The 13,349-nt window shown below is 47.3% G+C and overlaps 2 protein-coding genes across 8 annotated transcripts in view; both read left to right on the forward strand.

The window, feature by feature from the left end:
* Positions 1–7,494, forward strand: part of CMTM8 (CKLF like MARVEL transmembrane domain containing 8) — a 103,150-nt gene extending 95,656 nt beyond the window's left edge. Inside the window, exons 4-5 of one of the 2 annotated variants that reach the window (XR_009492286.1) lie at positions 187–346; positions 6,305–7,494. Coding sequence is in view for 1 of the 2 variants with exons in the window: in NM_001046358.1 (NP_001039823.1) it covers positions 187–270 (84 nt within the window). In the remaining variant the exon portion in view is untranslated. Of the gene's footprint in view, positions 1–186; positions 463–6,304 lie in introns of those variants that run through there. The other variant, NM_001046358.1, reaches the window with a different exon arrangement.
* A 2,321-nt stretch (positions 7,495–9,815) lies between these two features.
* Positions 9,816–13,349, forward strand: part of CMTM7 (CKLF like MARVEL transmembrane domain containing 7) — a 124,826-nt gene continuing 121,292 nt past the window's right edge. For all 6 annotated transcript variants that reach the window (XM_059879735.1, XM_059879734.1, XM_059879733.1 and 3 more), the window contains exon 1: positions 9,816–9,997. In XM_059879735.1, the coding sequence (XP_059735718.1) occupies positions 9,839–9,997 (159 nt within the window). In that variant the 5' untranslated portion in view covers positions 9,816–9,838. The remainder of the gene's footprint in view (positions 9,998–13,349) is intronic.

Genomic DNA, 13,349 nt, shown 5'->3' on the forward strand with positions numbered 1-13,349 from the left:
CAAGAAAGAAAAACAGCCCAAATCCGTTCCAGAAGGAAGGTAATTGAACCAATAAAGCAGTTTTAGATGAGAAAACTTGGAGTCAAGGGATGCTGTAAGTACATTATTCGATGGAAGTGAAGTGATAACTTTTGCTAATTAGGATGAATTCTAAACCCTCTTTCTACTGTGTTTTGTTTTCTCCAGTTCTTTGCCTTCCTGGTCACCATCTGCTACGCTGGAAACACATATTTCAGTTTTATAGCTTGGAGATCCAGGACCATACAGTGATTCACCATTTTGAAAATTAAAAGGGGGAAAACAAAAGGAAGACTCACTGTAAAACAAACAAACAAAAAACAAACCTGTAGGTATAATGTATATTTCCAGAGATTTGTATTTAACTAATGTTTTTATATACTTAGTTAAATTTGCTCACACTGGTTTGTTACAATTAAACTGGATACTTATTTGCTGTAGCTTCTAATGAACTCTTAACTATCTTGTTGCTGTCTTCATAGACCTTATTTTCTTAGGCAATGTAGAAAGAGATGAACTGCTGATAGGAAGAATGCATCAGCTTTATAAACCAAACTTTTAAAAATGCTAGATTCTTTTTTGATTAAATGTTGCAGAATCCAGGGTAACAAGGTGTCTCATTCAAGAAAGGAGACCTTGGCAGCAGTCTCTCAGAGCTATCTTAGATGCTGCCTCCCAGGCTGCAGTCCTCATTTTGCCCCAAATAAAACTTAACTCACAACTCAAAAAAAAAAAAAAAAAAGGAGACCTTTTGCTGAAGCCTGAGGCTGGGGGCTGCAGGGAGTTCTTCGCCCTCACAGGGCTGCCCAGGGTTGATACTGCTGGGAGACACTGTCCACAGGCCAGTGTGTCAGAGCGATCCATCTCCCCAAGCCTGGGGGTCATTGGCAGCCATGATTCTCACACGCTGACTGGTTGGCACCAAAAGCATCTAATGGCCACTAACCTTGGAGCTTAGTAATGAGCTCCCCTTAAGTGATGCTCTGAGCACAGTGGCGGATGCGCTGGTGGGTGGTTTTTCTAACACTGATCAAAATAAACTCATAACCATTAAAAGAATAAATACTTGGGTGTACCTTAAAACCATCCTGCTGACCCCAGAGACAGAGTACCACATTGAGTAGAACATGTGTGACCCAAAGGCCCCAAATCTCTGGGCTCCAGCCTGAATAGTTGGTAACATTGTTATCAGCTCTTAGGAGACAGTAGGAAGCTGCCCGTTTGGGAGGCAGATGTGCACTCAGAGGAAGTGTTCTCGAGCAGGATGGCTCTTGCTGGCACGGCAGTGTATCTTGGGTGATTTTTCAAACTGAGCCTCTTTTGAAAAACAAAAAACCACAGAAATGTTAGTGTAGTTGGTGACAGGAGCAGGTTCAGTTGAACACTGTGGACGCGGCCCCGTGGCCCCCGCCGTTCTGCTCGTGGCGGTGCCGTTTCTTTCTCCTGTGGGTTGTTTGTGCTGGTTTTCCTGTTCCTGTCATTCCTCACCCAAGCTCTGTTTCCCCCTGTATAAGAAGGAAAGAGTTGGGATTTCTCGAGTGTCTAATGACACCCACCCCAGACCTTTGAAAGTAACAGTGAAGAATGTTCTTGGCTTGTGGGTCCAAAGTGGTTTCGGGGAGGGGACAGCAGGAGGGAGGGAAGTGTGGGGCACGGGAAGCCTGTCTGAGTCCCACCTGTAGTCTCGATGCTTCGGCTTCTGCAGCTCACACCTGCAGCTGCCTGGGGCTGCCCACGATCTTTCTGGAGTTTTGTTCCCAGGCATCGCCCGGACAGCCTGCGACTTGCTGGTTTTGCAAGAAAAGCTGAAATAACTAGTCAGGGTGTGTGCACACCACCTCTCTGCCCATCTTTCCCTCTCACACTCGCAGAAGCCTATTCACCTTCCACATACCTTCCGTGTATCGATTTTTCTTAAATTGAAATACAGCGGGTTTACAGTGTTGTGTTTTAAGTGCACAGCAAGTGATACACTTTAACATATATGTAAGCATATATATTCTTTTTTTACATTATCTCACATTATCGGGTGGGTTTTTAAGTACTTTGTATTGCAGTTAAGCCTCCATGAAAGGCAGAAAAACTGTAACCTAAGAGGTCTGTTTCTGGAAACAGTCGTGAGGAAGAAGCCTGTTTTTATGTTCTGTGTTTGTGTGTGTGTGTGTGATTTCTACAACCATGGCCACATTTATAGGAAGTAACTTCTGGGGTAAAAGGTTTCGTTAGCCAACTTGAAATAGCCTCCAAATAGACTACAACCAACTGTGGCCCTTTCCTAAACTGGGAGCACCAAAGGGATCAGTTTCAAGGGATCTATTTCAAGAGATCAGTGTTTCATTTGTGTCCACGTAGGGTGTGGGGGACTTGCCTTCACGTCTCTATGTGTGGCTTTTCAAGAGCATGACCCCTTAGTGTTGCCTTGAAAGTTCACCTCCCCAAAACCACCCAAAAAACAAAAAGCATTTATTTTTAGCTGAAAGGAAGTTCTTATTTCTTCTTTTGAATGCTGACTTTGTTCGTTAATAATTTTTAAGTGTGAATTTTTAGACAACAAAATGATTCTCTGCTGAAGCTGTAAGTTTTGAGCTGGGTTTAATTTTTTTCTGGAAAAAGAAGGAAAAAAAAAAAGCAAAGCCACATGCAACACAGCCTGCATAACAAGAAGAGTAGTTTTCTGGGGATGAAAAATATTATTCCAAGTATAATAGAATGTGCTTACACTCTGGCGTCTTAGCCCTTCCAGCACCATCACGTTCATAGAACTGAGGGCGGCGGGTTTCATGTGATGTGTTTACCCACTCATGACAAATCAATGGAATGCTCTAGGCGTTTAATTTCTCTCTATGGCTATTTCCGGCTCTTAGCCCCACAAGGTAAATGTTTAGCCAGTATTTTAAAACTGTAAGAAAATCTAGAGGCAAGAACGTTCGGCATCAGTTACTTTTGTCCATTTTTAAATTCTCCCTTCATAGGAGACTCCCCACCGGGTATCAGGGCACAAGCATGTTAAATACACAAGCTGTCTCTGCATAGAGCACAGACATTTAATAATACTAACTGAAGATGCAGCCCTGGGTAGGAAATCAATTTAAAAGTCTGAATTTCTGTTCCCTAGACAGTTCTTAAATTGATAAGAGATTTTCACAGGAAAAAAAAACAATCCAGGCACACGTTATTTTATTGCCCTTCACTTTACTGCACTTCAGAGATACTGTGTTTTATACAAACTGAAGGTTTGAGGCAGCCCTATGTGGACCCAGTCCATTTTTCCAGTAGCATTTCCTCACTTCGTATCTGTGTCACATTTTGGTAATTCTCCCAGTATTTCAAACTTTCTCATTATTATGTTTCTTACAGTGATCTGTGATCTGTAATGTTACTATTTGTTTCCAGGCACCACCAACCATGCCCATATAAGATGATGAATTTAATCCATAAATGTGTGTGTTCTGACTGCTCATTCCCCATCTCTCTCCCTCTCCATAGGCCTCCCTGTTCCCTCAGACAACAGTATTGAGATCAGGCCAGTTAATAACCCTGTAACGGCCTCTTAAGTGTTCACGTGAAAGGAAGAGTTACACGTATCTCAGTTTAAATCAAAAGCTAGAAATGATTAAACTTAATGAGGAAGGCATGTCGAAAGCCCAGACAGGCTGAAAGCTCAGCCTCTTGTGCCAAACAGCCAAGTTGCAAATGCAAAGGAAAGGGTCCTGAAGGAAATTAAAAGTGCTACTCCAGTGAACACAAGAATGGTAAGAAAGGGAAACAGCCTAATTGCTGATATGTAAGTTTAGGGGTCTGTGTAGAAAGAAGATTCAAACAGCCACTTTTCTTGAAGCAGAAAAAAAAAAAGCCTAATCCAGAGCTAGGTCCTAACTCTTTTTAATTCTAGGAAGGCTGAGAGAGATGAGGAAGCTGCAGAGGAAAAGTCTGAAGCCAACAGAGGTTGGTTCATGAGGTTTAAAGAAAGAAGCTGTCTCTTTAAAGGTGGAGGTGAAACAGCGAGTGCTGATGCAGAAGCTGTAGCAAGTTGTGCAGAAGATCTAGATAATTCATAAAAGTGGCTACTCTAAATAACAGATTTTCAGTGTAGACAAATGAGGCTCCTATTGGAAGAAGATGCCATCTAGAGCTTTCAGAGCTGGAGAGGAGAAGTCAGTGCCTGGCTTCAAAGCTTCAAGGGACAGGTTGACTCTGTCGTTCGGGGTGAAACACAGCTGGTCATTTTAAGTTTAGTGTTCATTTACCATTCTGAAACTCCTAGGGACCTTAAAGTGAAAGTGTTAGTCGCTCAGTCGTGTCTGACTCTGCGATCCCATGGACTGTAGCTCATCAGGCTCATGAAATTCTCCAGGCAAGAATACTGGAGTGGGTTGCCATTTCCTCCCCCAGGGGGGGATCTTCCCGACCCAGGGATCGAACCCAGGTCTCCCACCATGCAGGCAGATTCTTTACCAGCTGAACCACCAGGGAAGTTCCAGGGACCTTAAGGGTTATGCTGTATCCACCCTGCCTGTGCTGTCAGTGAAGCAACAAAAGCCTGGATGACAGCGCATCTGTTGACAGCATGCTTTACTGACTACTTTAAGCCCACCGTTGAGACCTACTGCTCAAAAGAAAAAAAGATTCCTTTCCAGATATGACTGCTTATTGACAAGGCACCAGGTCACCCAAGAGCTGTGGTGGAGATGAATACGAGATTAAGTTGTCTTGCCTGCTAACATGACACCTATTCTGTAGCCCGTGGATCATGGAGTCATTTCGGCTTATTATTTAAGAAATACATTTTGTAAGGCTTTGACTGCTATAGATGGTGATTTCTCTGACAGATCTGGGCAAAGTCAGTTGAAAACCTTCTGGAAAGGACTGTTTTTAACAACTGGTGTCATTTAGAATATTCGTGATTCATAAGAAGAGGTCAGAAGAGCCACATTGCCAGCAGTTTGGAGAAAGTTGGTTCCAGCCGTCGTGGAGGACTTTGGGGGATCGAGGCTTCAGCAGAGGAAGTAACTGTGGATGTAGTGGGAATTGCAGGAGAGCTAGTTAGAAGTGGAGCCTGGAGCCTTCCCTGGCTGTCAGTGGTTAAGACTCCCAACTCCCAATGCAGGGGGCCCAGGTGTGATCCCTGCTCAGGGAATGAAGATCCCACATGCCGTGGAGCAGCTAAAAAGAGCCATCCGACAGATGGGGCTGGGTTGCTGCCTCTCCTCTCATGATAAAACTCTAATGGATGAGGAGTCGCTTATGGATGAGAAAAGACAGTGGTCCCTTGAGATGAAATCTACTCCTGGTGAAGATGCTATGAAGACTGTTGACATGACAACAGAGGATTTAGAATATTACATAAACTCAGCTGCTAAAGCAGCAGCAGGATTCGAGAGGACTAACTCCAGTTCTGAAAGAATATGAGTAAAAGCTATCCAACAACACGACCGAGTACAGAAATCATTTGTGAAGGGAAGAGTCCATCTATGAGGCAAACTTCGGTGTTGTCCTATTTTAAGAATAAGACGGCCACCCCAAAATTTTAACAGCCACCACCTTGATCAGTCAGCTGCCATCAACATCCAGGCCAGACCCTCTACCAGCAAAAAGCTTATGACTTGCTGAAGGCCAGAGGATTGTTAGCATTTTTTAGCAAGAAAAGTATTTTTAAGTATGTACATTGTTTTTTAGGCATAATGCTAATAATAGACTATAGTATAAACAGAACTTTTATATGCCCCGAGAAACCAAAAACATTCGTGTGACTGTCGTTATGGTCCGGGACCAAACCCGCCCGATCTCCGAGGAAAGCCCATATCAGCCTAAATACACACAGGTGCACACTGAAAGGGCAACCTGGGAATATTTCCTGACTTGGTGTTACGTAACTATTCTGGCTACGTTCTGCTGCCGAAGTGAATTGTGAGCATACAGAGGTAAAAGAAGTTAGGTGACTCTTCCAGTGCTGGTGACTTTTGGGCAATGAGAAAGATCAGAATATCTGTTGTTAAAAGTAAACTTAAGTATTTGGTGTATATAAAAGAGTATCAGGTTTGAGGGAAAGTGCTTGGCAACCCAAAGGTGATGATTTTTCAGAAACTTAAGGTGAGTGGCAGGAAAGTTGAGGCATTCATTCATTCCATCTGGAAGGTGTGTTTCATGTCAGTGGCAGACTTCTTTTCTAGAATATTCAGAGTAGCAGTTAAGTCAGGATGTAGCAGACCTTGCCACTGCATCCTCAGCATCCCTGCTTCCTCTTGTCATCTGACTGCCCTAGTTTTTTTTTTTTTTTTTTTTTCAGTATCCGCACCACCCACTTATACCCCAGCGACTTCAGGGAAAGCCAGCTCCACTGTGCTCTGGGATGGAGCGTGTGGCCAGAGCTAAGCCCATCCCACCCTGGCAGCAGCAACTGGCTCAGGCAGGAGCATGTGACCCAGGCTTGCTGGGGAGTTCCTAGGAAATGTACAAGTGGAAAGTTGTTGACAGTTATCTGACCACGAGGAGGAGCCAGCCATGGGATGAAGGCAGCTGGAAGAAAGATAAAGATGTAAAGATACTTCATGATGACACAGTTGAACCTTCAACTCCTGCAGCCTAGTGGATAGAAAACATCTGTACTGTGAGAAAAGGAACTAGGTGAAAACTACGTAGGCTGTGGGAATGAAGTGGTACAACATTTCCAGAAATCTGAGTGTGTGTGTGTATATATATATATTTACATATATATATATATATATATAAAGAGTCTTAAAAATATTCATTCCCTTTGATTTGGGGATCCTTCTCTTAGGAGTCTTAAGATTCATGCCCAAAGATGCTAATCCCGGTCTTATGTATAATAGGGAAAAAAATAAATTTGCCTAAAACCCTAACAGTAGGAGAATGATGGATCAATAAATCATTGAACGAAACTTTATAAATGAATGCAGTACAACCCAAGTTTATTCAGGATCAGAATTGGCTAGAACCATCATTAATGATTTAATTTTGTATTTCTCTGGGTCAGGAAGATCCCCTGGAAAAGGAAGGGCAACCCACTCCAGTATGCTTGCTTGGAAAATCCTATGGACCAAGGAGCCTGGTAGGCTACAGTCCATGGGGTCGCAAAGAGTCAGACACGACTGAGAGACTAACACTTGTATTTGTAACACATTTTTAAAGCTGTGCTTGAACTGTGGTTGGTAGGTTGATTATGAAATTGAAAATCAGTTGTTAAAGTGCTGTCTCTTTAAATATATAGAATGAGGAAAATAAGCTATACACACACACACAAAAAATCAATGTTGCCATGAAAAATTCTTTGTGAGGAATTTCTAACAGGAAATTTGTGGTATAACTCAGAGCTTAATTGTAAAGGATCATGGGGTGATTTTTAATTTCTTTGTTTTTCCTGGGGGAAAAAAAAAAGAATACACAGTGAGCATTTCTGTTCAGACTTTTTTTAATAGAACAGTGAAATTGATCTGACCTCTTTGATAGTCACAATTATTCTTGGGCTGCATGGCTCTGCTGTGCTCAGATGTGTCTGACTCTGCGACCCCATGGACTATAGCCAAGTTAGTGGGCCCCCTCACTCTTGTGAGTGGACCCACCTAACCCCTTGCTCCCCAGGGGGCAGCCCTTCACACCAAGACATTATCACATTGTGTAGACATCTCCATGTACTTGGCCACAGGTCTGTGGAGCCTCTTACACTCCAGGCCAGCACACAGCTCTTGTGCTGCCAAGCCTCTCGCTCCAGCTTTTTGAAAAAGAAAAAATTTATTTGGCTGCACTAGCTCTCAATTGTGGCATGCAGGATCTAGTTCCCTGACCGGGGATTGAACCCTGGGTCCCCTGTATTGGGATCGTGGAGTTTCAGTCCCTGGACCACCAGGGTAGTCCCTCTTGCTCAAGCTTTTAAGTGATCATGATAAAGTGATTAACACAGAGTGGGCCACCACCAGTGATTACTTCTGATCGAGGCTGGGTGGCACATGGGCCAGCGGCAGTCAGGGAAACCCAGCTCAGTCTCGGCTTCACTGGACTTGGAAACGACAGTGGTTCTCAAACTCTGAAATGCATCTGAATCATGTAGGAGGCTGAGGGCCGATCTTGCCAGAACACAGGTTGCTGAGCCTCATACCCGGAGGTTCTGATTCAGCAGGTCTGGGCAGATGGAGGGGGTTAGCGGTGAGAATTTGCATTTCTCACAAGTTCCCAGGTGATGCTGGGAACACACATCGAAAGTCACTGATTTAGGAGATCGGTGGCCCCTGGAAGGAAGAGTAATCCAGTGTTAGTTTTTTTCTGCTTCCCTGAGGCCTTCACAGCAACAAAGACCTCTTGTCGTCTCCACAGTGTGTTGTGAACCCTTGGAAAAGCACAGAAGCGAAGATGTGAAACTATATAGAAAATGACATGCGATATCAACTTCATGCCCGTGGCATCTGGAGCTGTCACAGAGCACCTGCATGGCTGTCACATTGTCACAGCAGCCCTGAGGTGCAATTATCTTTGTTCTAGAGAATGAAATGGAAGTACCAGGCACCATGACTGTTGTCTAAACAGAAAACATATTGGAGGCAGTTTCTTTTTTTGGTCATGAAAATTTCCTAGTGTACACAAAAGTAGAGAATGTGGTGTCATGAATCCCCGAATGCTTCAGCTTTGGCAATGACTGGTTCTCAGACTTGAGCGTTCAGTAGAATCACCTGGCAGACTTGTCAAAGCAGAGATTTCATGAGTTATCTCTACGTTCTAGAATTATCAAAGGACTTCTCCAGTGGTCCTGTGGTTAAGATGCCAAGCTCCCACTTGGCAGGGGGCTTGGTAGGGGGCCTGGGATCTTAGTTGGGAACTAAGATTCTGCATACCACATGGTCCGACTGAAAAAAATTATCAGGACTTCACCACATTAACAGTTCTCTGATGACAGGATAGCGCTGGCATCCAGTGATCTCATGAGGTAGGTTTTCGTGTTGTGTGGAAACATTTGGTGGTTTGATGAGTGATACCATCTCCTTTCAGTGATCCTGCTTGCTCATTTAAAAAATAACCCAGAACGCAGGAAACAGCATCTCTCTTGGATAGCGGTTTGACAGCTTCTTAAAGAGATAAACCTGTGCTCACTTTGTGACCCAGCAAACCCATTGATAGTTGCCCCCACACACAGAAATGAGAGCTTCTGTCCACCAAAAAAATTTCACCAGAATGTTCACAGCTTTATTGGGTCAAATGGGATTTATCTCGATGCATCCTGTCGAATGAAAGAAGCCAGAAACAAATGAAAATACTCTGTATTATGTCAAGTGTATCAAATCCGAGAAGAAGCAAAACGAATCTATAGCGACAGGAAGTGGGAAAGGAGCACGATGGAACTTTTCCCCCGTGGGCGGTGATTACACAGATGTACATTCACATACAGAACAATTAATAGAGCTGAACACGGAAGGTTTGGGCATTTCAGTGAGTGTAGTTTATACTTCAAGGGCCCTTAGCACACATCCGCAGCCTCGCCCACACCAGATCCCAGGAGGCTCAGACCAGCTGTGCCCGGCCTCGCCCACCTCGGAAAGGCTAATACTCGGGGCATCCGTTTCCTTCGCCCCCCTGCAGCCCAACTTCCGCGCCTCCCCGAGGGCGGAGGCTATAGCCGCCTTTCACTTGCTCACCGGCCAGTGCCGCCGAGGCTGGGTGGGCGTCCCCCGCGCGGACCCTGGGCGCGTGGGCCCCGCCCACCAAGGCCCCGCCCCTCCCCGCAAGGCCCCGCCCGCCCCACACAGGCCCCGCCCCTCTGGTACTGGCCCTTGCCCTCCGCCGGCGGAGGCGGCCCGCGGGCTAGGGCCGCGCGATGTCGCACGGAGCAGGTCTCGTCCGCACCACGTGCAGCAGCGGCAGCGCCCCGGGAGACGGGGTCGGCGCGGGGCCGCTGGGCTCGAGCTCCTCGGTGAGGCTGCTGGACCCCGTCTACCCCCGCACCCAGGCGGCGATGCTGAAGGTGGCGCAGATGGTAAGAGAGGCCAGGGCGCGGGCCAGGGTCCCGCGGGGTGACCGCGGAGGGCAGGGTCCGGGGAGGGGACGCGCCCGCGGCAGGAGCATCGCGCCCCGGGCGGGGTCGCGAGCCGCCCCAGTCAAGTTGGAGGGGGCTTCCTCCGGCGAGGAATTCGGCGCACCCCCCGGCCTGCTCCCCCGGCCCCTGCTCCGGGATCCCAAGTTTCTCCAGCCGCTCCGTGGTGTCGGCCTGCCTGGGACCGTAAGAAACCACGGCCAAAGTTCCGAGCGTCTTCCTTCCTCTTCTCTGGCCGCGCCGCTTCGGACCCGCGCAGGGGGTGGGGAGTGCCGGGGGGCGGCGCTCAGGCCGCGGAAGCCGACCTCTTCCAGCTCTCTGGCCGCCGCGTCTTCCTCGCAAACCCCGCACTGGGCTTCCTGCCATCGGAGCGGCCTCGCCCGAGCGCGGGGTCCACGGCCCGGCCTTCCCGGGGGCAAAAGGTGCGGGGACCCTTGGGGCAGCTGTCCCAGGCCCTGTGCCTCGACTCAAGGGAGGGCCGGCCCTCGGGGCCGCTGGACGGCAGTGGTCACTCGGGAGGCCTCTGCTCTGTGAGGAGCGGGCATCTCTGGAAAGGGAGCCTGGCGGGACGGAGGCCGGGGCCTCCAGCAGCGCAGACCTTGCTCCGCCTGTTCCCCATTCTTCTCTCTCTTCCCGTTTTTCTTCCTCACCATTTTTAAACCTGAAACACCTTTCCCATTTGTCTGATGTGTTTGGAAGCTCGGCCGGGCTCTTTGTGATTCCACTCCTGACAATGTTTGCAGCGAGAATGGTAGAGGGGAAAGTGGTAGTTTTGAAAGGAGGGAGGGATGGGGCTTATACACAAGGTCACAGACCCAGAGGCCGGGCTGCCTGGACACAGGGTGGGTGAGAGCCTCGCAGGCATCCACAGCTCGTTACTCCGGGGGCCAAGGGCGCGTGGAGGGGGCTCTGGCTTCCTGCTGAGGCCAGATCTGAAGGGAAGAGTTCCCTTTTCTCAAAGAAGAGCATCTAGATGGACTAAAAATTAGGAAGTGGAAGTATTTTAGCTACTAACCAAAATAAATCATGCACAGCTGTGTTGGCTTTGAGTAAGGCATTTTGGGGGATTCAGGCTAAGAGATCTGATCAGCCAAATAGAGGGGACCTACCTACCTCCGCATGCTTGAGAAAGATGAATGGGAGCCTTGGAAGGTGTATCAGGAGCTGAATGATGAGATTAGTGGACAAAGATTGGGGTCAGAGCCATCCATAAGTTTAATAGACACAGACAGTGGAGAAGAGAAACCACCCCTTCATTCTGCTCCTAAACTAGCCTCTTACCTTTGGCCCTTGGGCCAAGTTGCCGGTGACAGTGATGGCCCTATGCCCCAGAGAGAACAGAGATTTGGAGAATTGCATCTCTGTGTGCCCAGAGGGTTCTTACACCTTCTTCCTTCCCTGGGAACTGCCCTATGGATGCAGGCTGGTTTGAGCAGACCCCCTGGGCGTGAAGTTGCTGTTGCCATGGTCATATAACTACACAGAGACCATTTAGGGCTGATCTCCTCCTCCTTCTCCTCTTCTTTGGGCATCCCCCCAAATCCTCTACTCGAGGAAGGCTTTGTCCATCTGGATCCTCACAGAGTGTGAGCTAGAGCTGGGCCTCCTGGCATCATCTGTGTCCTTGAGGGGCCTGAGCTGGAAGGAGTGCCCTGGGCCCTGCAGGCATCCAGAGGGCCTTGCCTGGGGCTCCACCAGCACTCCTTATCATTTTGTTTGTTCATCAGACTTCGGTGAGTGCTGTGTTCACCTCTCTTTCTCCGGAAATAGATGGCTGTAACAAAGCCCTTGCCCTCAAGGATTCTGTGGTTTTGCTGAGAAGACAGACTTGTCCCCAAACTGCCTGGTTGAGGTGATGAAAGATCTGTGGTTGCCCGCATAAGGAAGGAAGGATGGAGGGAAGATTAAGGTGACATTTGAGTTGAATCTTGAGAGTTGAGTGTGGGTGTGTCGGGCTGGGCATGCCCTGTTGGCCTCCCAGTGACTTTATTCCGGTGATTCTGGGGAGGGGGGACACAGAAAGGAAGGAGACAGCGTGAGATGAGGGCCAGTGTTGGGCAGTTATTCCTGACATTTAGAAATTATCTCTCTTACTGAGCATCTGCTCTGTCCTTACTTCTGTGTAAGCCAAGCCTGTGGAGTACAGCCGTTCACAAGATAGAGCCTTTCAGCAGAGACTGTGACATTTGCAGAACCATAATAGGGAAGGAGAATCAGAATGTAGTTTAATAAGCAGTGAAGATGGAAATCTAAGTGTCTTCCAGAAGCTTCCTTTTTTTTTTTTTAATTTTATTTTCAGTCACGCTGTGCAGCTTGTGGGATCTTAGTTCCTTAATCAGGGATTGAACCCAGGCACTCGGCAGTGAGAGCCCCGAGTTCTAACTACTGGACCACCAGAGAATTCCTAGAAGGTTCCTTTATTTACTCAGTAAATATAGAGCACCTGCTGTATGCTAGGACAGTGTGGAAGGCCCAGTGAACAAGGGGTCAGCCCCTGACCTCTTTATAGTATAATTGGGAAAATAAACATTGAGTGGTTTTCAATATAAAATTGTACACGGGGACAAAAGTTACGAAGGAGAGGCCCATAGAGCAGCAGTCCCCAGCCTTTTGGCACCAGGCACCAGTTTCATGGAAGACAGTTTTTCCATGGACTGAAGGCGGGGGATGGTTCAGGATGATTCAAGTCCATTACATATATTGTGCACTTTATTTCTATTATTATTACATCAGCTCCATCTCAGATCATCAGGCATCAGATCCCAGAGGTTGGGGACCCCTGCCACAGGGAATTAACTGGGAGGCCTACCCTGTCGGGGAGGTAAGAAAGGGCTTTTCTGTGGAAGGGATATTTGGAGGATGAGGGAACAGCATAACCAGAAGAAGGAAGAGCACAGACAGGGGCTCAGTGACTAGAGGAAGGAGGAGTGATGATGGTTGGAGGGAAGGGAACAAGGCTGGGAATGGTGTGAGTGAGTCTGGAGAAATATGCCAGGACTAGCCCTTCCAGCGTCTGCCAGAGTGTGCTGAGAATACGGTGCTTGTTCTAAGATTATCCGGGAAGTAATCATCAGTATCAATCGAAGCGATGGTTCTCAACCTGGGACTGCACAGCCCTCTAGGGTCATTTTGGAACTTCATGGAAATTGTCTGTTGGCTGTTACTGGGATTAGGATCGTATTCAGGATGTGTTTCATTCATTTCAACAAAGTAACGAAGGCATTGCAAGTATTTAACTATCCTAAAGAGAGGTGTTATCAGGAATACTGTTGAAGGAGACTAAGTGGGTGTGAGA

The sequence above is a fragment of the Bos taurus genome, chromosome 22 (assembly GCF_002263795.3).
Source record: "Bos taurus isolate L1 Dominette 01449 registration number 42190680 breed Hereford chromosome 22, ARS-UCD2.0, whole genome shotgun sequence".
Classification (NCBI taxonomy): Eukaryota; Metazoa; Chordata; class Mammalia; order Artiodactyla; family Bovidae; genus Bos; species Bos taurus.